This window comes from Brachyhypopomus gauderio, chromosome 2, assembly GCF_052324685.1.
Source record: "Brachyhypopomus gauderio isolate BG-103 chromosome 2, BGAUD_0.2, whole genome shotgun sequence".
Taxonomy (NCBI): Eukaryota; Metazoa; Chordata; class Actinopteri; order Gymnotiformes; family Hypopomidae; genus Brachyhypopomus; species Brachyhypopomus gauderio.
This window is the reverse complement of record NC_135212.1, coordinates 20,791,833-20,819,570: the sequence shown is the minus strand read 5'-3', so window position 1 is coordinate 20,819,570 and position 27,738 is coordinate 20,791,833. Positions and strand designations below refer to the sequence as shown.

At 45.4% G+C, this 27,738-nt stretch overlaps 1 protein-coding gene across 6 annotated transcripts; it reads right to left on the bottom strand.

Moving 5' to 3' along the window:
* Window positions 1–153: 153 nt before the first annotated feature.
* myo7aa (myosin VIIAa) lies at window positions 154–24,981 on the bottom strand. Of its 6 annotated transcripts, none has more exons than XM_076990787.1 (48): window positions 24,294–24,981; window positions 23,456–23,569; window positions 22,957–23,109; window positions 21,779–21,963; window positions 21,505–21,626; window positions 21,261–21,403; window positions 20,968–21,081; window positions 20,508–20,661; window positions 20,188–20,264; window positions 19,583–19,702; window positions 19,334–19,476; window positions 18,843–19,053; window positions 18,579–18,714; window positions 18,345–18,451; window positions 17,944–18,003; window positions 16,449–16,586; window positions 16,066–16,224; window positions 15,528–15,620; window positions 14,749–14,843; window positions 14,162–14,246; window positions 13,825–14,043; window positions 13,389–13,706; window positions 13,062–13,265; window positions 12,734–12,910; window positions 12,192–12,281; window positions 11,766–11,893; window positions 11,176–11,302; window positions 10,495–10,614; window positions 10,217–10,390; window positions 9,454–9,681; window positions 8,808–8,975; window positions 8,547–8,664; window positions 8,313–8,439; window positions 8,065–8,234; window positions 7,554–7,744; window positions 7,106–7,230; window positions 6,603–6,760; window positions 6,067–6,220; window positions 5,269–5,424; window positions 4,530–4,635; window positions 3,848–3,961; window positions 3,495–3,582; window positions 3,254–3,360; window positions 2,858–3,043; window positions 2,409–2,525; window positions 1,885–1,968; window positions 1,677–1,796; window positions 154–1,410 (listed from the first exon to the last, which is right to left on the bottom strand). In XM_076990787.1, the coding sequence occupies exons 1-48, from the start codon at window positions 24,396–24,398 to the stop codon at window positions 1,336–1,338; spliced, it is 6,663 nt and encodes a 2,220-aa protein (XP_076846902.1). In that variant the 5' UTR covers window positions 24,399–24,981; the 3' UTR covers window positions 154–1,335. The 6 variants fall into 6 exon arrangements, with proteins under 6 accessions (XP_076846902.1, XP_076846901.1, XP_076846903.1 ...); XM_076990786.1 differs by having other exon boundaries at window positions 154–1,081; window positions 24,294–24,976; XM_076990788.1 differs by lacking the exon at window positions 17,944–18,003 and having other exon boundaries at window positions 154–1,081; window positions 24,294–24,975.
* Between the last annotated feature and the right edge of the window lie 2,757 nt (window positions 24,982–27,738).

Below are 27,738 nucleotides of genomic sequence, written 5' to 3'. Positions count from 1 at the left end.
TTCTTTAAGGAAGGCTCTGCAATGAGCCAAAGGTTTTAAGAAGCATCTAAAAAGCATCTAAAAACAAATCTAATTCATTGGGCTCTAACCTATAAAAATGTACAGCACATAAATTTGCCCTTGAAAATATAAACATTAAGGCTTCCAAGAGAACACGGTCATAAAAAATGTTTATCCAAACCCCATCTGTTTACACTGCCAGAAATGGATACACAAATATTATTTATTACAGTCTTATGGAAGTTTATAACTAGCAATTTATGTGGCAATACATATTTTCTACTGAGCGCAGAAATCACTCAGACTTATTATGCATTTATGTAAATGGTTGTCTAAATGGTCACAGCTGTAGTCTGTAAAAGAATATAATAATGTTGGTTGCAAACCACCCCATTATCATGCCTGTTACTCAGTGGGGGATGGGCTATTCAAAAAAGCAACAAATCTCAGTTTAATAACAGCCATAAGTATAAACAAGAGAGGAACAAAAAATCTTTCTGCACAGTCTTTGCAGTCCAGTGCCTCTAACTTCAAGAGTCCCTGGATGTCCATCACTTCAACTGTGCCCACTTCTTAAACACACACTAGTAATTATAATAGTAGTACAAATTCTATTTTTCAACTTCAAACACAAATCTCGGCAGCATGTTCGTCGCTGGCCTTGGCTGCATTTGCCACCGGGGCCACAGGGCCACCGTCTGAAGGTCATCATTCTTCGTGTGGAGCGAGGCCAACTGTTCTTACGCTGGGGCGGGAGGCGAGCGGCTTCGCTTGCGGATCAGCGCAGGCCCGGTCAGAGGTAGTCGTCCTCGCTGGAGGCCGACGAAGAGCTGTCATCCTCGTCGGGGTAGGCGGAGCCCCACGAGCTGGCCGACGGGGAGCGGCTCATCCACCACAGTTGGTGGGCGAAGGTTCGGCCCCAGCTGCAGGGGTGGCCCACGGGCCCCAGCATGCGCACCAGCTCCACTGCCTCCCGCCAGTAAGACGTTCACTTGCTCTGGCCCCGCGCGCTCCTCTGCTTGCTCATGGTGGTCAGCATCTGGCTGATGTACGACGTCAGCAGGTCATCCATCTTGTAGCCCTGTCATGGAGAATTGAAGAAACGGATCATGCACTTCAACACACAAACCACTGCTGCCTTCCTGGTCAGGTTTCGCGGTTGTCACCGTTGTTGATACTATAGCAGTGTTTCTCAATTCCGGGCCTGGAGTGCAGCACATTTTAGTGTTTTTCTTGCTGTAGCACCTCAGTGGAAAATTTATTCATTACCTGATGAGCAGAGTCCTCATCGTTCTCCATGAAAAGCCAATATTCTCCCTCAAACATCAACACTTTCTACAAATACCTACATTTTTTGACAAACACCAGAGTCCTCAAACCCCAACATTCTCCAACAAACACCAACCCTCCCTACAAACACAAACATTCTTTAACAAACACCAACATTCACAAACACACCGTTATTCAACAAATACCAACATTACAAGAAAGAAAAGATGTGACAAACTAAATAAACTAGTGTGCATATAGAACTTCCAGAAATTACCCTACAATAACACACAGGTTCCGCACGCTAACCCAGCATTTGCATTTCACTGGAAATCATTATATATTTAACATTTTCAGTGAAGGTCACCGGGACCAAAACCATGGAACCCAACAATTATTTCTCTTACCAGCGAGGTCTCACAGAGCAGCTTGCTTCCCCTCACCAGGTTGCCTATGGTGATGTGAAAGTAGGTGTTGCCACTGCTCCAGTTGGAGATCTTTGTGAAGGGGTGAGTGGTTAAAATGTCCTGGGAGGAAAAAAGAGAACAGAACATACAGATCATTCGGCTTGACTCGTGATTGCACTCTGATGTAAACCCTTTCTGGGTCACACACCTTGGTCTTTGGGTCTATGAGGCTCACTCCATGCTTGTTGATGGCTATCAGCAGGATCTCGGGTAAATTTGTCTCCGTGGTTTGCTGGAGTGGGTGAGAGATGAGAGGAGGTTGAGTCATCATGCCCCCACTGTACCCCGCTGTCTCCCTCTCTGACGCTGCCTGTTCTTGCCAGCCCAGACACCACCACACAAAATCTGGACGGTAAATCTTACGCCCCTGCCATGTTCTAGTACAAGACGTCCCCTGTGCACCCGAGACTCATTTGTTCCTAGAACTCATCAAGCAGAAATCACCTAAAACATCTCAATTTCATGTAGAAACATATTAACATTTATGATGTTTACATCTACAATTTACAATGTCAGAATATTCCTGTATAGACACTGGACAGCATAATACCCTATGGTGTGTATATAGTTTAATTATAGTTTAATTTGCTGTGATGGGTGATAATATCATTATGTAATATAATGTTAACAAAAGCTCATTATCTCCAGCTGTCTGTAATGCGGGATCATTACCTTCACTTCAAAAAAAGCCGAACCGAACGTGGTCCACTTGAAAATGATCTTTAGAAACATGAGCTTGGCTTCCTCCCGAGATTTGCCCGCTTGCTTGTTGAAGTATGCCAGAATCGACTGCCTCAAAAGGAACAAGTGTCAGTCCATATTGTAGTAGGCAAAGGTTACATCACTGAGAAGGGAACAGGCTAATAACGTGACCAAGGTTACATCACTGAGAAGGGAACAGGCTAATAACGTGACCAAGGTTACATCACTGAGAAGGGAACAGGCTAATAACGTGACCAAGGTTACATCACTGAGAAGGGAACAGGCTAATAACGTGACCAAGGTTACATCACTGAGAAGGGAACAGACTAATAACATGACCAAGGTTATATCACTGAGAAGGGAACAGACTAATAACGTGACCTAGGTTATCATAAATGTTATCACAGAGACTAACACACCCTTTTCCAGTCATCAGGAGAGAGCAGGCGAATCAGGTCATGTGGAATCAGTTCCTTTAGTAACTTGGGGATGCTGGGAAAATAGGATTTGTCATCCTCAAACTTGACTCGGTAGATCAGAGCTGCCAGTTGAAAGACTTCGTCCCTGGAGCATTTATGGTAACCACGGAGATACTTTGGAAGTTCCTAGACACATATAGTGAGGACATGATGGTGAGGGTTGACTTATGGATGAGATTACATGCAGTTACATAAAGCAAAAGCAAAATAAGACTCATTAGAATGGATCAGAACAGACAGAGATTCGTCAGCACAGTATTACTCATCAATAGTGTATTGCTGCAAGCCATGATTAAACTAAAGGTCTTTTGAATCATACTGCAACTGGTAATCTACCTGATAATAATGGAAGATGGAGTCTGCAAACGAGTCCTTCCCAGGGACTGTGTTTGTCCACAGCTTCTTCATGAAGAACACCTGGTAGGTCAATGAAGGTACTATACCTGACCAGCAGGAGAAGAAGACAACGTCTAAACCTTCATGATTAAATCAGGTCATATGAAAGCAAGCTTGAGTGAACCAGGAGCTGAAACGAAGAAATTAATCATTGTGATGAGAAACTCTGCTGGAACTATACCATCCTTAGCAGGCCTGGCTTTCTTGATCCAGTCAGTGAGATGACGAACAAAGTCAAAGAAGAAATCACCTTCGGGGACACTTATGACCTAGCAGGTAAAAGGTTAAAATATACTGTTATACATTTTTCTGTAAAGTTAAATGCTGGTCATTTGTCATACTTTTAATGCTGTGGTGAGTTTCATGATTCCTGTTTATTTTATCTTATGTGACTGAACTATACTGTGAGAGTTATAGTTAGCAGGTGATCAGGTATATGAGTTAGCAGGTGATCAGGTATATGAGTGAGAAATGGAGTGCATTGAATGATTTTGGATTCACTGCATTTTTCCATGACAGATATGGACAAAGTACCTTATCAGAAATCTTTACAAACAGACTGAAGCCCTCTGGAGACTTGAGCAGCAGTCTTCCAGAGATGTTCATACAGAAGTCTTTAGCCTTTGTACTGGACTCCACCTCAAAAGCCTGGGAAAGACATGGAAGGAGAGAAAAGAGAGAGTGAGACAAAGACAGTGAGACAGAGTGAGCAAAAAATTGAGGGGGGGGGGGGGTGTTGCATTTATGGCATGTCTTTCAGTTTGACCTCTAATAAATTGTAAAGTTACACTAGATCAAGAAAATGGAAGCACTTTACCCTAAAAGGGACATTCAGACATCAGAGGACAGACACTGCTGGCCTGAATAGAGTGACTCTAATCTCATACCAAGCAGAAAATGAATTCATCTTTGACAAAGTCAGTCAGCATAATAATTAGACTTTTTTCATCCCCCAAATAAAAGATGGAGAGGGAGTGTCCTCCAAGCTGTCTGTGTGGAAGTCGTCTCTAAGCTCACACAGGCTGGGGCTAACGACCATACCCCAAAGTCGATGGCAACATTGGAGCACAATAGATGTATCATCCCTGGTTTTTTCAGATCATTTACAGTATACTCAGAAAAATGGAATTGCCTGCATAATGGTCTCCTGGGCGACCACGACTATATCCAATAATATGTGCGTTCATGTAACATAAATGTTCACGTTCTGTGGTACCTCATCGGTGTCGTCGGGGAAGTACACTTTGTGAAAGATCTGTGTTGTCTTGTGCTGGATAGCCTCCACTTCCACCAAGTGTGGCGGATACTTCCTGGAGCCGTTCCTGTTACACAGCAAAGTACAAAATATCCCAGAGGTGCTGTTCCAAACTGAACTCTTTTTATTGGAAATTACACTTTAACAGAAACCAGGGGAGGGAGTAACCAGAAACAGAGTTGCTGAGAATGTATGAAGAGACAGAGAGGGAGAGAGAGAAAAAGAGGAAGAGAGAGAGAAATAAAAAGAGGGGGAGAGAAAGAGGGAAGAGGAAAAAAGAGAAAGAGAAAGATGGGAAGAGAGGAGGAGAGAGAAAGAGGGAGAGATAGAAAGGGGACAGAAAGAGGGAGAGAGGGAGATAGAGAAAGGGGAGAGAGAGAGTATTAGAGATGGAGAGAGAGGAGACTAGGATGGAAGGTTTTTTTTTACCATCCCCTCGAGTGTCTAGTATTTAAATTAAACTGGTAAGCCTAAATACATTTGGCAGTGTTATAACCTAATACAGTTTTATAAAACACCAACATATTTGGCTACATCATTATCTTAGATTAGCTTTGCATTTCTGGATCCTTAATTTAGTTTTAAGACCCAAAGGAGGCAACATATGCGACTGTCTGTCCTTCTGTATGTGTGTGTGTGTGTGTGTGTGTGTGTGTGTGTGTGTGTGTGTATGGTGGGGGTGGGGTTGGGGGGGCCATACCGTAAGGCTTTGTGCACTCTCTGCATGCAATCTAGGGCGAGTGGGTGGTGCTTCTTGGACTGTAGGAACCTCTGGACGTGGGGCAGGAGGACATTACTGGGAGGAAAGAGACCAGTGCACAACCAGAGCAACTCCCAGCCCTTTTCCTCACTGTACCTGCACATACATGTACACGCACGCATGCACACACACACACACGCACGCACGCACACACAGACGCACAAACGCACGCACACACAGACGCACACACACACACACAGACGCTATTTATGTTGTCACACTGCTATAAACAAATGTCAATCATCCGTATTTCTAAAGGCACATGACTTCGATTTGGTCAGGGAAATGCATGTTTGTTTTGAGATCCGCAAACCATGGACAGTAAGGAAAGCTAAAGACCTAGATGGATATACCATAGGACAGGGGTGGCCAACCCGTCAGAGACCAAGAGCCACTTTGTTTTACTGTGTTACGGCAAAGGGCCACATCATACATGGGCATTGTAATTTGTTGAGTGTAGACTGTTGACCGGAGGGGCGAATTAGTAACTCGTTTGAGCGTATGAAGACAGTCAAATGCGTGTTTTCCACTACGCCGGTTTTAAAAGTATTAGTAGCTCGCTAGGCTTGTAAACAAACCGCGCACCACAAACATGTAGCAGTGTGTCGCCCTCAGAGCTGATGAGGTAACCGGGCCACAGCACAGACCGTTAGTGCAGGTGAGAGTGCGGACCGGCTGGGGAGCCGCATGAAACCAGGCAAAGAGCCGCAGGTTGGTCACTCCTGCCATAGGACTCACTTGATATGATTGTCAGTGAGCTGTTTGAGAATCTGACAGAAGAGCTCATCTTTCAGAGGCTCTGCCTTCAGTGGTCCTTCAAAGATTTGATCTGTGAGTTCGTTGACTGAACGAGTTCGTTTGGATGGATAATCCCCCATATACTTCATTATAGGTGCAGAGGGACATGTTAAGGAAACCCTTGGTTTTGCATAGCACATTCATTTCATAGCCCAGTGTGAGGCAGTCTGTTTCATCCTTATATGCATGCATTTTAAATTCAGCTCTTGGTTGAATCATTTATTTATTCCTTAATTCAAAAGCACCACAGTTAATTGCACCACAGTCATTCCACATTCTTGTTTAATTCCAGGTCCAAACACAGAATCCAGTGCTCTGTCTGTTCTCTCACACCTGGGCCAGCGTATCAGCCAAAGACCAAGTCCTTCGAGACCCGACCCAGGGCGGTGAGGCGTGGTAATCACTACCCTTCCCTCTACTGTGGCCCCCTAACACTCTCCCTTTTCTTCAAACGATGCCCAGAGGTAAAAGGATATCGATGAAGGCCAGGCAGGCATCCTGGGAAAGCTCCTCGTGAACCAGGACCTTCTTGAGCAGAGGCTGTTTGAGCGGCTCTCTCGTGCAGCTCCACAGTTTGTCCTTGCCACGGTTCTTCGTGATCATCACCCGGCTCAGCGTGTGCTTGGGAGGGGGCCTACAGGACCGAGTTCAGAGTTCAGAGTTCACTGAAGAGTTGCTAGGAATTCTGTCTTTTTGCATTATACTTCTGTAAAACAGCAGAAATGAACGATGGAATAATGCTATTGATTTACTTCCTACTGAGGAAGCATAATAGTTTATTTACAGGAGGTCAAATATGTAGCTTATTTACAGGAGGTCAAATATGTAGTTTATTTACAGGAGGTCAAATATGTAGTTTTGGACAGATATAAATTTTTTGGAGCACTCCTCATGAAAAGATGTTAAATCAAACTTTTAATGCTAGAGATACATGGCATGGGTAGAGTTTGTTTGTTTGTTTGTTTGTTTGTTTGTTTACCTGAAGTGGTCGTAGGAGAACTCCTCCAGGGTGTACGGCTTCTCCCGCTCTACACTCTCTGGCAGAACTACGTGAGACACGCGGATCGACTCCTGGCGCTGGTCTGGTGTCATGGTAACCAGAGCCTTAGTCACAGGTGCAGGTAGTGGCAGAGGGAAAGAAGAACAGCAGGAGAAGAGTGATGATATATTAGTGTGGGTAAGAGACAGGATGTGCTCGTGAGAGACAGGAAGTGAGAGATGCGATAGGAATGATAAAAAATGCTCAGAGGACAGGATCTGTGCCCATCCGCTGTGAGTCAGGAAGATGTGAAGCGAAGAAGATCTCAGGAGCATCTTAAAGTAAAGAACATCTTCACAGGTTGCATCTCCCGATTTCCCCCAAAATCAGATTCTCACATGAAAGCACGATATCTATTGAACATTCGACATGAGCACATTTCACTGACCACAATATCCAGCTGAGGCCTGGTCACGGTGGGCAGCACATAGACGCAGTCCGCTGGGAAGTCTCCTTTCTGTTTGGTTCTGTCGTTGACCCCATGTGCCCAGCCAGAGGTCATGACCTGCTCGCCTGTGTCCTGGTCCAAAATGATGAGGTCACCCTTTGCGAAGCTCAGGAACGTCGAATCATCACCAGCTGGTCCAGGAGAGACGGCAGTGACTTTGTTGCTCAATTTTGGTAATTTTGAATGTACTAGCTAGGATACATTCTGTGAGTAGATGACAAAGCACAGTTGCTCTGAATAAGAGAGTCTGCTAAATGCCAAATGTGAATGTAAAACGTGTAGAACTGTAAAATGTGTACAGCAGCAGGAGTCAAGGATGAAACTGTATATCTTTGCCATTTTTTCCTGGATCTTTGCTGGGTAGAAGTTACAATTCATCTAACAGCTGTGGTGTGAAGTCCTGTGAGACTTCAGATAGCAGATAGCAGGGGCAGTGAACAGTCTACCACACCTGGGCTTGGGTTATCTTGCAGTGCCACCACGAACTTCGACCTCTTCCTGAGGCCCTCAAGAAAGGTGACGACCAGGTCACGTATGTCCTCAGCATTGTTGGAGGTGAAAGTGTATTCGTCTCCTTTAATGGTGGCCACCGTGAAGCTCTGTCCCAGGAGTTTCCCTCCCCTGTTAGAACCACACAGTCCTGGCTAAGCTGTTCAAATGCATTCACCCGTTTTTAAATGGTTCATTATGTTGTCGTACCTGCTGCTGGAGACAGCATTGATCTCTGGGAAAGAGAGTTCTAGAAGGACCTGTTCTTGCTCATCCACAAAGTAAACCCCAGTCCAGTTCACCGCTACAATCACATCGTTCTTAGGCAGACTGGGGCCTGTGAGACACGCAGGAGAAAGAGAGAACAAGTTAGCACTCATATGTATGTTGCACTAGTACACCACGAATATCACTTTGTAGTTGAGTTCAATGAATGTGCAGTACCTGAAAACTTAAAGGCTTCGTAGAATCTGGAGAACAATAAAGGCCACTTGTATCGAGCAAAATCGACCACTTCCTCTTTGACTTTCTGAGGATCCACATGCTTCTGTGTGTAAATGCCCTGTAGAAAAGAACAGGTTTCGTGTACATTAATTTACGCTGATATTACCAACAACTTGAGGTCATGAGCCGAGGGTCGACTGGCATTAGCGAAGCAGCCCAGCGTCTGAGATCACACGGATCCACGGAAGCTCGTCTGTGCACCTTTTTGTGGGCAGCCATGATGAAGTGGGCCCACTTCTCCACGGTCTTGGTGGAGCTGATGTCGCGGTCGGGGACGTAGGAAGGAATGAGGCTCAGGAGACGCTCCAGCAAGATCTCAGCGCCGTAGTCCACGTAGTACTGCTGCGAGGCCAGCTCCGCCAGGTCGTCCTGTCGTGGCGGATGAGTGGAGGGGTGGAGGGGTGGAGGAATAGATGGTGAGAAACCGGAGGATTCCAATGAGGGAAGAGAGAGAGATGAGAAAAAAGCAACTTTATTTGCTTTGGTTTGTTAGTTTGTCGCCCGCTGTTGAGCAGAAGACAGTGTATTCTAGCCTTGCTTCCTCTTTATCCTTCTTATTTTTGCACTGAGGGAGTTTTGCTTTGAACCGTCACCTCTGGCTTTTTCCACATTCTCTCTAAAGCTGATTTCTGCAAAGCCGCTTTGTAATGTTGTGCTATACAATTACATTTGAACTGAATGTAAGCAAATACATTATTGGCTGCCTAATACATAAAAGAAGTGTTTAAGACACTAATAAGACACCACAGTGGTTAAACTGTGGGTAAAGAACTGAAGAAACAAAAATTAAAAGACTATTAGTCCCTAATTACACAGAGACTGTACCACCATGCAGATGTGACCTCACCCGGTCACAACGGTACTCTCCGAATTTGACCCCGCGTACAATCTGCTGGTAGATGAGATTAGTGGCCACACTGTCCTCGGTGGGGTCGTGCCAGGGTGTGAAAATCTCCTTCCTGAAGAACAGCCTCCAGGGGGCGTTGCGCTCCTGTGCTCCCTGCTCCTTGGCATATTGTTCACACTGAGACACAGCGTCCATTACATGGTCATTACCGCTGCCTAGAGATGACACCTGGGGACATTGAACAAGAGTGGGCGGGGCCAGGTGAGAGTCTATGGGACGGACAGCAGGCAAACAGCTCCATCACAGCACACGTGAGAAAATACAGCTCCATCACAGCGCATGTGAGAAAATACAGGTCCATCACAGCACACGTGAGAAAATACAGCTCCATCACAGCGCATGTGAGAAAATTCAGGACCATCACAGCACACGTGAGAAAATACAGCTCCATCACAGCACATGTGAGAAAATACAGCTCCATCACAGCACACGTGAGAAAATACAGCTCCATCACAGCGCATGTGAGAAAATACAACTCCATCACAGTGCACGAGAGAAAATACAACTCCATCAAAGTGCAAATGCATGTGAGAAAATAGCAGAGCACATTCAACAGTCAAAATTAAACCTGCAGTGGCTCTCAGAGTAATAAGTGTGTAAGAGTGAAGAGTGAAGAGTGAAGTGTGTGTGTGTGTGTGTGTGTGTGTGTGTGTGTGTGTGTGTGTGTGTGTGTGTGTGTGTGTGTGTGTGTGCGTCTGAGCACCTTGTCAAACAGAGCTATGTAGAGGGAGAAACCGAAGCGATCTCTCAGGTTGATCTTGTCAGCTAGCGCATTGCAGAGTTCCTTGGCTGTGGTTGCCGAGTCCGTCAACAGGGTCTTGGTGGTGCCGTCCATGAAGGTCACTGGGAGCATGATGGGCTTCTTAGACTTGGTGGCCTAATGGACCAGAGACACAGTGGATCCCAACTTGTCCTCGATGGCAAAGCCACATTAAGGAAAAGCTTCAAATTACTGCTTCATATCAACAGGTGACAGCTTACCTGGAGCTCAAGCCAGGAGGGAGGCTGAGTGCGGGTGCCGTTCACGAACGTTCTCCTGAGCCTCTCCTCGCAGTACGGAGCGTAGCCTGGGGGACCTTCATTAATGAAGTTCCTCAAGTACTGCACAGAGAAGAGCAAAGCAAAAAAAAAAGGACCAAAGGTTCTAATATTTTCAATATTTCGTACTGATTCTTGATGCGAGCACAAATGCAAATGTTTTGCTTGTGCTCTATTAAAATACAATTTGTTATGGTTAGGTAAATCTACTAGTACAGTAGACTAGTAGAATAGTAAGATAACTGGAAACAGAAAAAGGGTCGTTTTAACTACTCTCACCTTCACAAACCCCTCCCACCATCACAAACCCCTCCCACCATCACAAACTCCTCCCACCATCACAAACCCCTCCCACCATCACAAACTCCTCCCACCATCACAAACACCTCCCACCATCACAAACACCTCCCACCATCACAAACATCTTCTAATAATCACAAACTCCTCCCAGCATTACAAACTCCTCCCACCATCACAAACATCTTCTAATAATCACAAACTCCTCCCAGCATCACAAACTCCTCCCACCATCACAAACATCTCCTAACAATCACAAACTCCCCCCACCATCACAAACTCCTCCCAGCATCATAAACTCCTCCCAGCATTACAAAGTCCTCTCACCTTCACAAACTTCTCAGAGGGGGCAAAGCAGCCCACACACAGGGACAGGAGGATCCAGCCGCGGGCGTGGCTACTTTTGGACGGGTTCTGGGTCAGCTGCTTGCAAATCTGACAGTAGATCTCGTCTCTGTGGACAACAGCAACCAGATGAGGCTGAGCTCACAGAACTAAAGCCGTTAACCAGAGCTATGGGTCCCCCCTCTGAGTCACAGTTCCTCTCAAGTTCTTCTTTATTCTCATGGGGGAGGGGGGTTCCTTGCCACTGTCATCTTTGGCTTGTTTACTGGGGGCTTGGACACAGACATGTTATAAGATGCCATGTGAGAGCGACTGTTATAATAAGCATTATATGAATACATTTGACTGACAGTAAAGCTGGAAAATGCTTGTGGTGTATCTGGAGATTTAGTTACCTTTAGAGACTTTGGATGTCTATGAAAGTTTATATTTCTTATTTGTGGTGTTTTGTATGGTATTTTGTGTTCTTTAGTTAGCAATTAACCTTGGAGTGTTGGTCTGATGCCTGTGAGAGATAACGCTCTTTGGTGTTGGTGTGGTTATTTTAAAATATCTGCTGGTGCAGGCTTGACCTGAGGGTTGGGCGGAGGATTCCGTTGCCGATGATGAAGTGAAGTTTCTCCAGGTTGGACGTAGGCCGGTCCTCTAGCATACTGTTGCCATGCACGGTGTACTCCCCGTCCGTTAGACGCTTGGTCACCTGACACCAAAACGTCACGTTTGACACGGTTATGCGTGACTCACACTTGTCATTGTAAAGTCAGGATGACGCGCTGCACTCCCTGTACTTTACTCCTGAACACTGATGGCACTCCTGCCCACAAGCCAATGTAAATAGCAATTCTCACAGGCTCAGAATATATATTTTAGAAAGTAGGGCAGATCTAAATATGGTAAAGGGGAAAAAAAAGCTTTTCTGAAAGATAGAACACAGTGAGAGGAAAAAGATGTCTACAAGCATCATATTCAGATTCCATAACCAAGGTATCATCGCTCACCTCTTCAGTGATCTTTGACTTCTTCTTAAGGGTGAGGGACACCAGCTTGTGACGGACACTGTTCTTCTTGTGACTATCCACGTGTGAATTCTGCAGGATGATGAGGAGAACTTCATTTATCATCAGCTCGCTAGACTGCTGCTCCTGGGCTGGTGAAGTAACACTGTCAAAATGGCCTTCATCCTTAACACGCAATCATGTGCTTTTGACTTTAAAACTGTAAAAATGGGAATGTCTCCTATGAGTAGTATTCAATAGGTATAGTACAGTAGTATTCAAAAGTCAGTGCCAGTAGTGATTTTCTTTAATGCAGTCACAACTAAATGACTTAATGACTAATGGGTCTACCAATCAATGACTTTCGTGTCCGTCACTGAAGTCCTGCGGTTAGTTAGTCAGTCAAGGCCCAAGATGCTGCACTCTACATCAATCTACAATCTACACCAAGTTCATAACTGAAAAACATGTATTCAAAATGAGCACATTCAAAAGCAGATCAGTAGCGTGTGCTTGGCTGCACGTGGCCATGTCTCGGGCCCCACCTCGCCTTCACTCTGTAGGGCCTGCAGTTCTCTCTTGTAGGTCTTCTTGCCTAGAGTCTCGTAAATCTTGGTCATCACTGGGATTTTTTCGCTCCCATCGCTGATGGCCGTGTGGTACTTGGGCTCAGGAAGGTCACCCATGAAGCGCAGGACGGTGATCCAGACCGCCAGTGCTGCCTGCAACACACACACACACACACACACACACACAAAACCCCCCAAAACCCCCATAACAAAAGCACTGAACTCTGAGGCCAGGAAGATCTCATTTAAGGCATTAAACGTTGTCCGTTGCCATAGGTGGAAGGAGACAGAGGCACATCCATACCAGCTGATCGCCCTCGTCATCGTGGAAAAGCAGCGGTTGTTTGAGGGGCCGGCGCATGTAGGTGTGTGTGCTCGTGCCCTGGAAGTAGGTGGCTGCAAACTTGGCGAACTTGTACTCGGAGAGGTCCTCCTCGTCCTCCTCGGGGAGAGGAAGAGCCTCATCCAGGTCCTCTTCCTCCAGCTGTGCCGGGCCTCGCTCCAGGTCCTGGCCAACAGGGTGCACATGCTCACACCAACATCACGCTACGATGGCCTTTCACGTTTCATGTCAAGTTTGGTGATACCCAGCCTGACCAAAAGAGGGAGCTGTTTTAATTTAATGTTTTACCTCAAATCCGGTTGGTGCCTGGCCTTCCTGTCCAGGCAGGGAGTTTGTGGTCCCGAGGAAGCCGAACATCTTGTCCACCATGTCGGAGTCGTTGACGGGTTCGTGGCGAGCCTTCTCCATCTGCTCCAGCAGCTCCTTCTTCCTGCGCGCCTCCTCCTTCTCCTTCTTCTCCCGCTCCGCATCCTCGCGGGCCAGCCGGGCCATGCGCTCCTGGTGCATGCGCTCTGCCTCGGCCTTGGCCCGCCTGGCGCTCATCTGGTTCCGCAGCTTCTCCTCCTCGGCCAGCCGCATCTTCTCCACCTCCAGGCGGCGCCGGTACTGAGGAGGTGACCGAAGGGAGTGAGGAGGAGAACAGCACGCCACATTTACTTAGTCCTGTCTGAGCGCAATGGCAAAATTCTGCTTATGTTCCTGGTTAGTACAGTCCACTACACACCTCTCCTTTGAGGCGCGCGTACAGCCGGCGTGCGATCATGCCCCGCGTGTAGGCCTGGATGGTGATCACGGCCCACAGGCGGTGTCTGAAGGCCCGGCGCACCATGTAGCCTCGGCAGCGGGCCTGCAGCTGCGTGACCCTTCGCCGGGTCACGTGGTAGGTCTGGTGGAGCTTCCGTGAGCGGTAGAGGGCCTGGAGGCGGGAGAAGCCAGCGCGCATCTGCGAGGAAGAAGAAGAAGAAATCCCCCAGACACGGTCAGTGCCGGGGACCTGCGGCACCACTGGCCCAGTCCTGCCCGCCTGCTTGTTTGGCTGCTTGAAGGTGAGCAGAACTCACCGCACCGTAGTTCTTTCGGCAGTAGTAACCTCTCCAAGTCTTCTGGATGAAAAGGGCAGATTTCTTCAACTTGAGGAAGTTTGACCTGTTATATAAGTTTGTTAAGGTTAGGGTCAGTAATCAGAGTGAGGGTTACGGTCAGTAATCAGAGTCAAGGTTAGGGTCAGTAGTCAGAGTCAGGGTGAGGGTCAGTAGTCAGAGTCAAGGTTAGGGTCAGTAGTCAGAGTCAGGTTTAGGGTCAGTAGTCAGAGTCAGGGTTAGGGTTAGTAGTCAGAGTCAGGGTTAGTAATCAGATCCTTTCCCTCATGCACTACAGGTTTTGACTTGTTTATACATCATATCCTATACGCAAACAGCACTGAAGTTTTAACATTTTTTTGCTTTCCATACTAAACCAGGTAGACCATGTAATATTTGTAAAAACTAAAAAGAATTCAATCGTTTTTACAAATTTTCTATCAGGTATAGTTTTTAATGGTGTACATTACATTAATTTACATAAATTATATATTACTTATATATATTAGTCTTTTATTACACTTTAAAAGCTGAGTGCAGTGATTCTGTGTGCCTTTGAACACACTGACCTGTCTTTGAAACCTCGGACCACTTTCTGAATGAGGATGACCTTGTCAGTAATGGCCTTGTCTCTCTCAATCTCCAGAAGCATATCGTGGTGGTCCTGTCAAACACAGACAGACACGAGGTTCGCATACCCCACTAACTAAGGATGCCACAACAGAGGACATGTCATCTGAAAAACTGCTGCACATCCGAATGCAGTGTAAACACAACAAAAACCCTCCCATGAAGGGCCACGACTAATTACAAATAATCGGGTTAATTTACTAAGAGTGCCCAAATGATATGTATTACATCGCCTTTCATCCTGGTGTGATAATGTCACTTCCTGTTAGGAAATGTTGGCAGTGCCCTCTCTTTACTCCTGTGGAGAGGAACTTCCTGTCACAGGGCTGGGAGGCCTGATAAAGCATTACCAAATGGAAAAGTCTCCATGGCAACAGGAAAATGGTCAACCTTTCTGCTGACCTTTGAACTCTGCCTTTATTGTGTTTTCCAGGAAGAAAAAAAAAACACCTTTGGGGAGGCAGCAGCACAATTTTAGAGGTTTCCACAGCCCCAGTACTGAGCTAGCATTTCCAGGTCTTACTCCTGAATTTACTTAGCTTCATTAGTTCATCATCTTTGCATCATTCAGGCATCTTAATTCATCACATTTCCTGTCATTCCTGTCTTTTGAAATACTATTCATATTATAACTTTATAGCAGATTGAACTGCTGCTGTTGTCATCTGAGACACTTCCATCACTAGCTTCCAGAAGTGAAGCATCATGACAGAAATACCTTCAGGAAGATCTTGGTCTTTCCCATCTGCCAGTCGTCATCTCTGCCGAGCACCGTCTCAGCGATGTGCTGGCAAGTTCCTCGCAGGTCCCCCTGGAAAGTGACAATAGACCAGAAGTTTGTCCTCCAACCCAGACCACCATAGATAACCACAGATAACTATGTTCAGAAAGCCATGGAGACACTGTCACACAGCAGAGCAGCAGCTGAGACTGCCAGAGCTTTAGGCTCTAGAGACATCACGGCAACATATAGAACTAATAAATGGGTCTACATTCACCTGTGTGGATGCGTAGAGAAAGCTAAAACAAACACCGATTCAGACCGAATCTAAAAACAACAAACGTGCCTCGGTGTGAATATGTACGTATGTTATTTCAGCTAACAATACTTGTGCAGAAGTGAGAGGGGAGCCCAAGGCAACAGGAAACAGGACATCACTGTTCTGGGATGAACCACGTTTCCAGTGTTCCCACAGGGTGGGACGTCACAATCAAAACAGAAAAGAGTTACCGCATCAAAACATTGTCCCTTTCACCTGTTTGTAGGCAGGTTTTACTCCGGGCATGAGCACACGGTAGCGATCCACAAACTCCACAAAGGTGTAGCGGATGGGGTAACCGGCCCTGCGTATCCGGATGGTTTCCATCATTCCAGAGTAGCGGAGCTGTCTCACACACAGCTCCCTGTCGAAAAGCTGAGAGGGGAGAGGAGAAGGTCACTGGAGCTCCTAACTCACACGCCGCTGAGATCCAGCAAACGCAGAACCTACAGGCCTGCCCGTTCACCGTCCTCTTGGCTAAAACGGGGCACCGGCGACCCGAAGCGTGCGGCCGAGGTCAACTCGTGCGGCCGAGCGCCCGACCTCGTCTTGTCCCCCTCGGCCAAACCCCGCGGCTCTCGTCCAGAGGGCCCACTCACCATGGGCTTCTTGTACTCGTTGGGTTTGATGCAGCGCACAAAGAAAGGCTGACACACACCCAGCGTTCGCATCAGCAGCTCCAGAGAGCGCTTGAACTGACTGCTGAGCGTCGGCGAGCGCTTCCTCGTCTCCGCCCCCTGGGCTCCAGGAAACACACACACACACACACACACACACACACACGGACAAGGACAGGGACACATATAGATGCATGTTAAGGATGGTAGAGAACAGTGATGAAGGGAATTCGGTAACACTTTCTATGAAACCTGCGTTTATAAGACATTATGAATGTGATTATAACTTTTTAAAAAGTTTTTTACTTCGTAATAATGTTACAAACTGTTATAATCACATTTATAATGGCTTATAAATGCAGGCTTCATAGAAAGTGTTACCAGCATTAAAACGAATAGTGACACTTGTGTCACTGTAGTTAGAAAATAATTCATTACAGTTAATTGTAAGTTGCTTATGAGGCATTATTGGAGGTTATAAGTATGCATACAAAGCATTATTACGAAGTTACAAACAGTTATAATCACATTTATAATGGCTTATATATGCAGGCTTCATATAAAGTGTTACAGGGAATTATTTTAACCTCCCTAACTATGCCACTCCATCTGTCTTTCCATTCTCTCAGTCTTCCTCACCACGGCCCCACCCACCACGGCCCCACCCACCACGGCCCGTCCTTCAGATCTACTTCTGACAGTTCACTTATGCAGAGGAAACACTTCAGCACTTCAGCACTTTGTTTCTGACATATTAATCTGGCTAAATAGGGAGCTGCTATTTCTGTCTGCTTGAGGGGTCACAGAGAACAATAAAGAGGATTCAAGGTTAGGGGTCCAAACTTAGATGACAATTAACAACCCTAAAATGGAAAAAAAGTCATAGTTCACTAGTGGGGTTTTTTTGTATTGTATTTTTCGTTTTTTGATAATGTACATAATTTGAAAAATCCTTACTACATGTGCACTGTATCGTTTTGAAATTTTGATACTCATTTTCTTTTAGCATCAAATTAATTTAATATCCCACCTTCCAGTAAGAAGCTGTCTAAGACACAGAATTTACATAATCTCCTAAAATCTAAAATCACAGACCATAGCAAAGTAGATCTACTGATGCCAGAACTGAACCAAGCTGGAGCTCATGGCCAGATTCTTCATGTATGTTTTTGAGCACCAAAACAATGCTGAAACAGGCAGAGCATGAAGGCAACGTGCCACATCTCAGCAAGACATGCAGGACATGTCGACGAATGTTAATTCATGGAAGTGAGGAACTGAAGGGGAAAGGCAAATGAAAAAAGAGGTAATAGGCAGGAAGTTCACTGTTCTGGGATGAAGTTAGCTTTCAGTGGGGGATGGGTAAGACAGGTGTGTGACGTTGGAAGGCACAAGACAGAGCACACAAAGTGTCACGAAAGCAGGGGTGGCAAGAGGGGCTGGTGAGTCCATATGGGCGTTGTGGATCCAGCGTTACCTTAGGAGGAGGTGTGTCTGGCAGAACAAACGTGCCCCCAGACACATAGCCACACAGAAACTAGCACAAAGATTTCCACAAAGAGAGAGAGAGCAGATCAGAACACGGCAAATAAAGAAAACCAGATTGACTCAGAAGTCAGAAGTGATTTGGTCATATGAACAAATATTAACACACTTTGTGGTTGCTGTGAACCTCATTGTGGTCAACTTAATCTGTACTGTATAGGTCTTAATGTGAAGTGTGTGTGCTGTAATTGATTTATTTCACATACACATTACAGCTCTGTAATTTGACTGGTTACATACCAAGAGAAAAGTGTTGGAAAGATCACTATTGGGGCAAAAATAAATAAATTAAAATTAAAAATGCTGTCAGTGTAAAAGATTAGGAACTATTACCATAGCAACATCAGCTTGAAAGATCTGCTTGATGAACTTGTTCTTGGAGGAGTGTACCAGTTGAATAATGTCACCATGGAGTGTGTCCCTGTTTTTTTCTAAAAAACCTGCAGACATTGTTTATTACAGGTAATTAGTTCATTAGGTAATAAAGCTCATAATTGAAACACACAAACAGATTTTTGCTCTAGCACGGCTCTCTGGGAACACACGGAGGAGTTGGACTGCTCTGACCTCTCGTCTCGTAGTAGACCACGCCGGCAAAGTGCTGGATGCCAAACTGGGTTTCGTAGGTGTTTTTCGGGGGGATGTAGTTCGTGTTCAGCTTGTGTTGGGAGTTCAGTTTGTTCAGCATGGTGGTGTCTGTGCCCTGTGGGTGGGGGTCAGGCAAAAAATAAATAAAACCACTTCTGGGTGAAACAGAATGAAACAGTATAACAGATCTCTCTGTACACCTCCATCTCTCTCCTCCTGTCTCTCCATCTCTCTTTCTCTCACTTTAGGGAACTTGCTCTCCTCATCGATGAGGGAGATGATGTTCATGGGCTTGATGGCGATCATGTCCAGGGCGTCCTGGTTGTCGGTGAACTCGATGTGCTGCCAGTTGATGTTCTCCAGGTTGTACTCCTCCTGTTCCAGCTTGAAGACGTGTCGCACGAAGAACTGCTGCAGGTTCTCATTGGCAAAGTTGATGCACAGCTGCTCAAAGCTGGAAAGGAGGTAAAAATCACAGCGGCGTAAAACAATCTCGCCGCCTGGTCCTGGACTTCCTTGTCTCTGCGCACTGCTGTGTTTTTCCTGCTAGCAACACAGCACACATAACTCTTCTGCTCATTAGTAAGTCAGTTATAAGTTTAAATGCATATTAGAGCAGGGAACATGTACAATTTGCAGAGAAGATTCGCACCAAGAGGTTTGTGGCTAATGTCTGTAATGGAGTGCTTTGTTAATGAGGATATTGCTGAAGTGCTATGGAATGTGACAACAACCTGTTGATGGTGAAGTTCTCAAAGCCGAAGATGTCCAGCAGGCCGATAGATCTGCGCACTGCTTTCAGCTCATGAGATGGAGGCTTGTAGATTGCGGCGTTAATCTTTTCGACAATCCATACAAATAAGCGTCCATATATTCCCTAACATGAAGAAAAACACGGTCATGGTAACTAGATTACATAACAAACTGCACCTGCATACTGTAATGAGTCGGATTTGGATTAAAGGACAGGAGATATGGTTCACCTTCACAAAGGCATCACGTACATCCAGGGCCTGATCAATGCTCAGCGGGGTGGACACAGTCTCTCCACGGGTGATTATGGTACGACTGGTCAAGCAGTTCATAAGATCCTTAGAGTCAACCTATTCATACAGTAAACGAAACTGAAATCCGATCCTACGAAATGTTAGCGTTTGATTAAACCAAGTTAGCGACTTTTCCCTCACGTAATTCCTCGTTTTTATCAATATTCCCAGAGAGAAGATTCAACACTGAAGGTGCTGGTGTGCTATTTTGTCACTAGATGGCACTCAAAACCTTTCTACACCCCTCACACTGCAATAGAAACTCTCTCGTTCCCAAGTGTGATCATGACAGTAACTGGGGAATCACTCATGGGGGCAGCCAGTCAGCTGATACAACCCAGCCTGTTGGCTGGGTACAACACACACACACACACACACACACACACAAACACAAACACACAAATCCCCTGACCTAACCGTTATCACGATTCTTAATTTCGATGTACCAACCACAGTCCAAATGGGAAAATATAAAGTATTGCAGTAAAGTATTCAGTGTACCCATAATTCTTAAAGTGCAAGAGCCGTTGTGAGCACGGTACCTCTAGAAGCTTTGCGGCAGTGGACAGACCTGCGCAGCGGATGACCTCACACGCGTCCAGGTTATCATACGTGCGGGCTAAGGAATAACAGCCAAGTATTATATTGCACAAAATAATCATCGTTTTCATCAAACACACTTACATAAGAACAATACCGAAAACAATACGTCAAAAAGCTCCACCCATACAATTGTAAAGCTGCTTTGTGACAACGTGTGTTGTGAAAAGCGCTATATAAATAAATTTGACTTTGACTTTGACATTAAGGGCTAAAAGGACAAAAACTATTTTGTGGCAGTAAACTTCAGGAAGAATCTCACCTTCGTAGCTGAGGTTGCCCAGGTGTAGGACTGAGGCCAGAAGCTTGGAGATCTCCCAGTTCTCTACGTCCGTGAACATGAGGACTTTCATTGCTGAGCGGATGTTAGAATACTCTTTCTGGTCATCTCGACCATCACACACTGTGCAGTTTCCCTTAGTGTGTGTTAGAAAGAATGGGTGATAAACTCATTTGTATACATGATATAGATTTTAAGTATTCAGTTGTAATTATATTTTGTGTAGGTTGTATGAGAGGGTGTAAGGTAAGTAAACATGTCTGTGTGTGTGTGTGTGTGTGTGTGTGTGTGTGTGTGTGTGTGTGTGTGTGTGTGTGTGTGTGTGTGTGTGTGTGTGTGTGTGTGTGTGTGTGCATGCGTGCGTTTGTGTGTGTGTGCGTATCTACATGCTTTGTTGTAGTGTGAACAGCAGTACACAGAACATGTTAATGCTCTCACTCACAATAGTGAGGTAGGTGTAGTCTGTGGCTTTGCCTAAGCCAAGTTTCTTTTTCTGGTCAGGAGGCATACCCTTCAACATACAGTAGAAGATATGATAGTTCCTCTCATCTTGTGCCTGGTGGGAGGAAGGAGAGAGACAGAGAGAGAAATAGAGAGAGAGACAGAGAAACAGCAACCAGAGAATGATGTGAAGCTGTGGCCTTAAAGGGCTACAGTTGGACTACAGTTGGACAACAGTTGGACTACAGATGGACTACAGATGGACTACAGTTAGACTGCTGGGGGCATCGTGACCTGTCGACACACTCTGGACTTCTCCAGTAGATACTGCTCAATTTTGGCTCCCTCTATTGCTCCTCTCTTGTTGAAGTGGATGTCGATGTACTTCCCAAATCGACTGGAGTTGTCATTACGGATGGTCTTGGCATTCCCAAAGGCTGTTGGTAAAACAAACATTAAAACATCTCACTTTGGCATATTCCTACTCCCTGGCCTGCACAGATCGTCCCCTCATCCCACTCCCTGCAGGTCCACCTACCTTCCAGGATGGGGTTGGCCTCCAGAACCTGTTGTTCAATCCAGGAGTGCTGCCCACTGATAGCCGCCAGAAACTGCAGAATCAGCTTGGTGCTCTCCGTCTTCCCCGCACCAGACTCGCCACTGAGACGGACACGCAGGACAGACACGGACACAGCAACCCACGCAGAGACCCAGAGACCCATTATTCTCACCCAGAGTATGAGCTGGAGCTAAGAAACAAACCTCCGGTGGAAACACCAGATCTGGCTACGGATTGGCTGTTTGCCCCAGACCTGATGATGCAGCACTGGTCTCTGCTGTTCCTCTGCATGTTGAAGTAACAGTTGTCCGCAATGGCGAAGATGTGTGGAGGCATCTCGCCGATCTTCTTGTTGGTGTAGAGGCGGATCTGGTCGGCCGTGTAGATGGGCAGCAGCTGGTAAGGATTCACCGCCACCAAGATGGATCCTGTATACGTCTGGGACCACCGAGAGAGAGAGAGAGAGAGAGAGAGAGAGAGAGAGAGAGGTTAAGGGAGGCTCTTAAAAATGAGGTGAAATTCATATACTGTTAGCTTTCTTCAAAAGGTCAAGAACACACATGCAGCTTAGATATGAATTCAACACATCATGTTCTCCGTAATATGTGGGTGGGGCCATGTAATTTTATGGAATGAAGGTGTGATTCAGGCCGATGAACACTGCCTAACTGGTCAACAGCCACGGTGACGACTATGGAGACGGTTGGATGAGTGAACGCCAGCTGAAAAGATGAGCAATGTGAGAAGAGTGGACCAGAGTCTCGGTTTTCAGAGATCGGCGTGACAGCGCTCGCAACGCGCGGGTGTCCTGTTACAGGGTGACGGTGACGCCATGCTGAAATGGAGCAGCTGTAACGCAAACACGCTCGCTCGTAGCGAGCAGACGGACGCGCGAGCAGCCGTGCGAGAAGCTGCGCTGTACTTACCCTGCCGCCGCAGTTAGTCTTCACAGAGGAGAGAGAGGAGACAGAGCACAAACGTTTGACTACGTCCGACAGACTTAAGGCACAAGATTAAGGGGAAGACTAGGAAACAGGACAGAGGGAGAAGCTCCAGGGTTCATTTTGGATCGTTGTGGTCTGGATACTTGTAGGACCCAAGATCCTCTTTATTTTCAGTCAAAAACAGTCAATTTTGAAGAGTTGATATGCATTTAATAAATTATGCACCCCCCTCAAGAAAAGGAAATTAAAATATATATAAGTTCTATTAAATGGTTAATATATATGCATGGGATAGTGATGGAGGTAATGCCTGCAGATTCTAGCTAATACCTCTAGACATTTATGTTCTAGAAAATATTCAAGATAAATTCTATGCATTCAACGAATAGATAACTGGAAATGATTTGTGCTCTTTTGGTCACTGTATTGGAGATCTCGCTGCTGTGCGGTGAGGTGCGTGAGAGGCTCAGAATGTGGGTGGACTTACATAAATGAGGTGTTCTCTGTAGCGAATCAGAAGGTTGCGTAGAATCCCTGCCTCGTTCAGATCCCCCAGCCGAATCATGTCCTCCACCCCGTGGATGGAGGTGGGGTGCATTGGCTTAATGTTGGTGGCATTCTGGGGGGAGATCCAGTGTTCCTGGAATAAGATGGTGACATTTCAACCTCCTGAGAAACAGTGGGACAGGGTGCAGTGAAGCTAACTTCTAAAATGTTCTTGCATGAATATGCAGATAACATGTCATACTGAACAGAACTTTTTGCAAAATCACTTAACCGTCCATCAAATGCTTCGAGCACTAAATATGAACAACGGAGGGAGGTGCAGAACTGGGTGAGAGATGCAGTTCCATTTTGTTCTTCTGTACTGAACAATCCAATGTTCTAGATCTTCTCTCTACATCTGTCTGTGGGTGGGAAGTTCATGCTGAGAACCGGAAAAAGGCAGCCCACAGGAAGCCCTGTGGTGAAGATGTGTAACTCACGCTGCCCTCGTCATCCAAAACCTGGATCTGACCCGAGTCACAAAGCTTCACGACCGCACCGATAGGCACCTCGAACTCCCGGCCAGTCTTCAGGTCCAACCACACATAGTCCCCCTAGAACAGGAGTCATCAGCCTTCATAACGCGACCATCATTCATTCATTACCATTTGACATAAGCAAAGATAAGTGCCACTATAGGCAGAATAATGACATCATCAACAGTAATCAAGTGAGCGTTGCCAAAATGCACAAATTCAAACCTCTGACAAACACACAGTTTGTGTCTGATGAAAATGAGGCTTCTTCAGTAAAAAAAAAAAAAAAAACAGCAGTTTAAAGCACAATTGGAACATTTGGGGCAGTTGTGTTTAATATACACTCTTCCAGAAATAAACAGGACTTGTTTTCTGCATGAGACAGCAGCTCCCAGACACTGCATGCTTGGCTGCTGTTTCTCCTCCCAACACCTAATTCCACTAATCAGCTAATTAACAATCCCTTTATGTGTTGACAAGGGAAACCTGCAGTTTAGAGGAACTCCAGGGACAGCACTGGGAACCACTAGCCTACGGCTAAATATCTCTACATTAGTCATTCACACTCATTCATTGTTGTGTCTCTTAGCTTTAACAACCCTTATTTAACTCATCAGCAAAAATATCAAGGCCTTCATGACCTGACTCGTGACTCGAGGTGTGTTTGATCAAAAAACGTATACCATAGCTTTTATGAATAATGATTACAATGTATTGTGATACTTCTTCTCTCACTCTCAAACACACACACACACACACACACACACACACACACACACACACACATTAACACAGGTCGTACCGGCAGAAGAGTGGAGTGTTTGAAGACTGTGTTGACGTTCCTTATCAGTGCCCACTTTGCCTGGTCCTGCTGGTAGAGCTCAACGTAATCTCGACGTTTGTACATCCTCCGCAGTGCAAACTTTTATCCATACATGCAGCGCAATCTCCCGATCAATTCTCCCTACTGCCCACCGACAGTTTACACCCTCAGACGCGGGTGTCTATGCACACTTCCTTAGCAGGTGTGTGTGTGTATGTGTGTGTGCGCACACACGCTGCAACCTTCTGTGAGACTGACAAACCAAAACAGACCGTGGCCCCCGCAGAAAGCCAGGATATTATGCTAAATTGCAGTTTCTTCCTCAGGAGTCCCACAGTGAAGTAAAAATAAAACCCAAACAAGACAGTCAGACACTTCTCCACATTCCTGCTGCTCTGTAGAACCTCTTCGGACACAGACCCGCACAAACAAACACATACGCAGTCTTGAGTGAGGACACAGGTCCTGGAGGGCTGTCCGGTCTCCAGCTAACCTCTCTGATCAGGGCCTGCTGCTGCACCGACTGCCCGGTGCTGCTCAGTCCTCAGATGGCTCCTCTGACTACTGGCTCGCCCCCACCGCCCCGGCTGTAACTATACCATCTCACCCTTTGCCCAGCTCCTAAAGCTCCTCTCCCCAGGTCAAAAGGCTTAGCTCTTCTACATCTATCTCCCGATAGAGGGCCATGAGTGTGGAGTGTGTGTGTGTGTGTGTGTGTGTGTGTGTGTGTGGGTGTGGGCGGAGGTGGATCCCCTGATAATATACAGCTCTCTAATTAACTAAATACACAGCAGGCAAATCAATCCAGGGAGGAGAACCCTACACCACGAGAACGCAGCTGTGGTGTCCAGGAGAGCAGCACGGGGCGGACAGCAGCCTGGACACAGTCCTAGCAACCAGCGTGTGAATAATTGATTGGTGCAGCCTATTGTGAGCTCTCTCTCTCTCTCCCCTCTCTCTCTCTCTCTCTCTCTCTCTTCTGCGGGATGTCCTGGAAGTGCTACAGAAGGGTACCGAAGCACAACGGTGTTCACAACAAAAGGGCAATATGATTAGTGCGTACTGCGCTCCCATCCCCGCCGAGCGAGGTGTCCAAACACGGGTGTTAACGTCCGAGCTTTACCGTGTTCCATCATTAGAATCCCAGTTGAAAACAGAAGGGGCCACACGCCATAAAATAACTCACATCCATTTAAATGCAAATGGGAACTTTTGCATTTAATGGACTCTTGTCCATTAATAAATCACGTTTGTTGAGTCAAATGTTACTATTACCTCTGACCTCTGTCAAATACAGGCGATATTACTAGCAGAGACGAGATGGTAGGCAAAATAACCCCGGTGAGGCTATGTCAGGAGGAATTAGGGTAGAGTTCTGCTGTCACCCACACGTGGAACGAGATATTGCGAGCTGGTGGTGTCAAGAACTCGTAATTCTCGGTAAATAATTCAGGGAATGCAATTGATCACTATCAGTGACTAACAGGCTAAGCTACGGAGACATCAGCGCTGTGTAAGATGTGTACTCTTTGAGTGGTTCGGTCTCCAGACAGTTTCTTTGTTTTACAAACTGTCCTATAGCTATACTATTTCCTCTTGTCTGAGATCGGTTTTATCTATAATGGTGCCAGTTTGGTACTTGGCAAAGACAGTTTGGTCTTAGATTAGAGAAAGAAGAAACCACAACTTTCTCTTTGGAGTCTTGTAAGCAAGTAAATTGCTTGTCAAGGAAAGATGTCGCCCCCTACTGTTTATTTTTTTAAGTTCATTTAAGTTCATCGGTTCCTCTGCCCTGCACACTTTGATTCAAAGGCTGGTATTCCAAAGGCTGGCAGTTATATATTATATTGGACATTTTACGGTTTACAGTTTTGGTTGTGTGGTGAAAGATTGTGGAGATTGTGGAGTGTGGAGCAGAGTGCGACTCGTTGAACTGGACTAATAAATGCGGATACAGCCTGAAGCGCATGACATCATGATCAGAAAATTCAACGTGCTGAAAATTTCTACAAACAGCTAGAATAGGAAAATGCTAATGTATCATAAATTATGTCTAATGCAATATACTGTAATACCATTAGTCATTAATTCTCAGCTATAGGCTAGACCTGAAATCTACAGCAATTAGCTTTTACATGGGGAACAGGTCATTCAACGAGAAAGGGAACTTCCGATTGGTTACTAAACAAGTAAAATGCACAATTATTTCTGTTTCAGCAGAGTATTAAAGTACAAAAAAACTTCCATGGATCTAAAGAAACACTCTATAGGCCTACATGATCCAGATACCCATTCTCACTATAGCTTATAGTATTCTTTCAGCATATATTACTTATTTGTAATGTCAATAAAAAGATTCTAATATAAGCAATATCTATATGAATATGTAAATGTGCTATATTTATATGCTAATGTAAACATCTCAATATTCTTCCTCATGACTCTAGCTGATTGGCTTGACTCCAACAATTCAGTTGGCTCTGAGCAATCTGTTTGGGATAAAATTTGAATAAATCCTTCGATTATGAAGTGCACTGACTGATTATTATACTTAAAGAGTAAAAACCACAGAAAAAAACTTAACTATTTTATTTAGGGTTAAAGATTTAAAGTGCATTTTTTAAATGGCAAAGTGCTATATGAAAAATGATTGGTCATTGTTATCATTATAATTGTCCTATAATTATGCTGGCTAAACTGTGATAGCAACTGCATCACTATTGCTGTCACATATGAACTGAATCTGTAGTGTTATGCTTGGTAGATGGAGACCACAACAACACACCTGGAGCTCAATGTCAACATAAGAGCATCATGCGCAGGACCCGGTCCCTCAGAATGTCCCACACGTATACCACGGTGTGGGGAGGGTGTTCAGATGGGGTGGATCACCACTGTAACCCCAGAACTGCCCACATTTGCCTGGCTTGCCCCATGGCTGAACAGAAGTCGCTGTCAGAGCAGATTTGAAGTGAAGAAAGGTTGATGAGCTCTGTGTTCTGGGCTGGTGTATGAAGTTCTGAGGACAATGCTGCTCTAAGCCAACGAAGATAAATTCACCCCCATTTTATTCACACTAAAAAGCAAATGACACATAAGCAATTAAAAAAATTATTTTAGGATTTTTTAAAATCAAATATAAATATATATTTTTAAATACATATATTTGAGAATCATGACAAAAATAGCTATTAAGAATAATAAATCCAAGCACAAGATCTATTTGGAATAAACTAGTTTAGCTTGATGGTGAAGCTTTGTTGATCATTAACCTCTAAAATGTATGGCAACTAGTGTAAAATGTCATTGCATGGTGGATGGGTTTTGTCACACAAACAGGAGGATGAGATGTTTTCTGACCAAGCCAGTCATGGTTACTAACAGGCAAGAGAACAATGCAATGTCCTGTACGAATCAACTGACC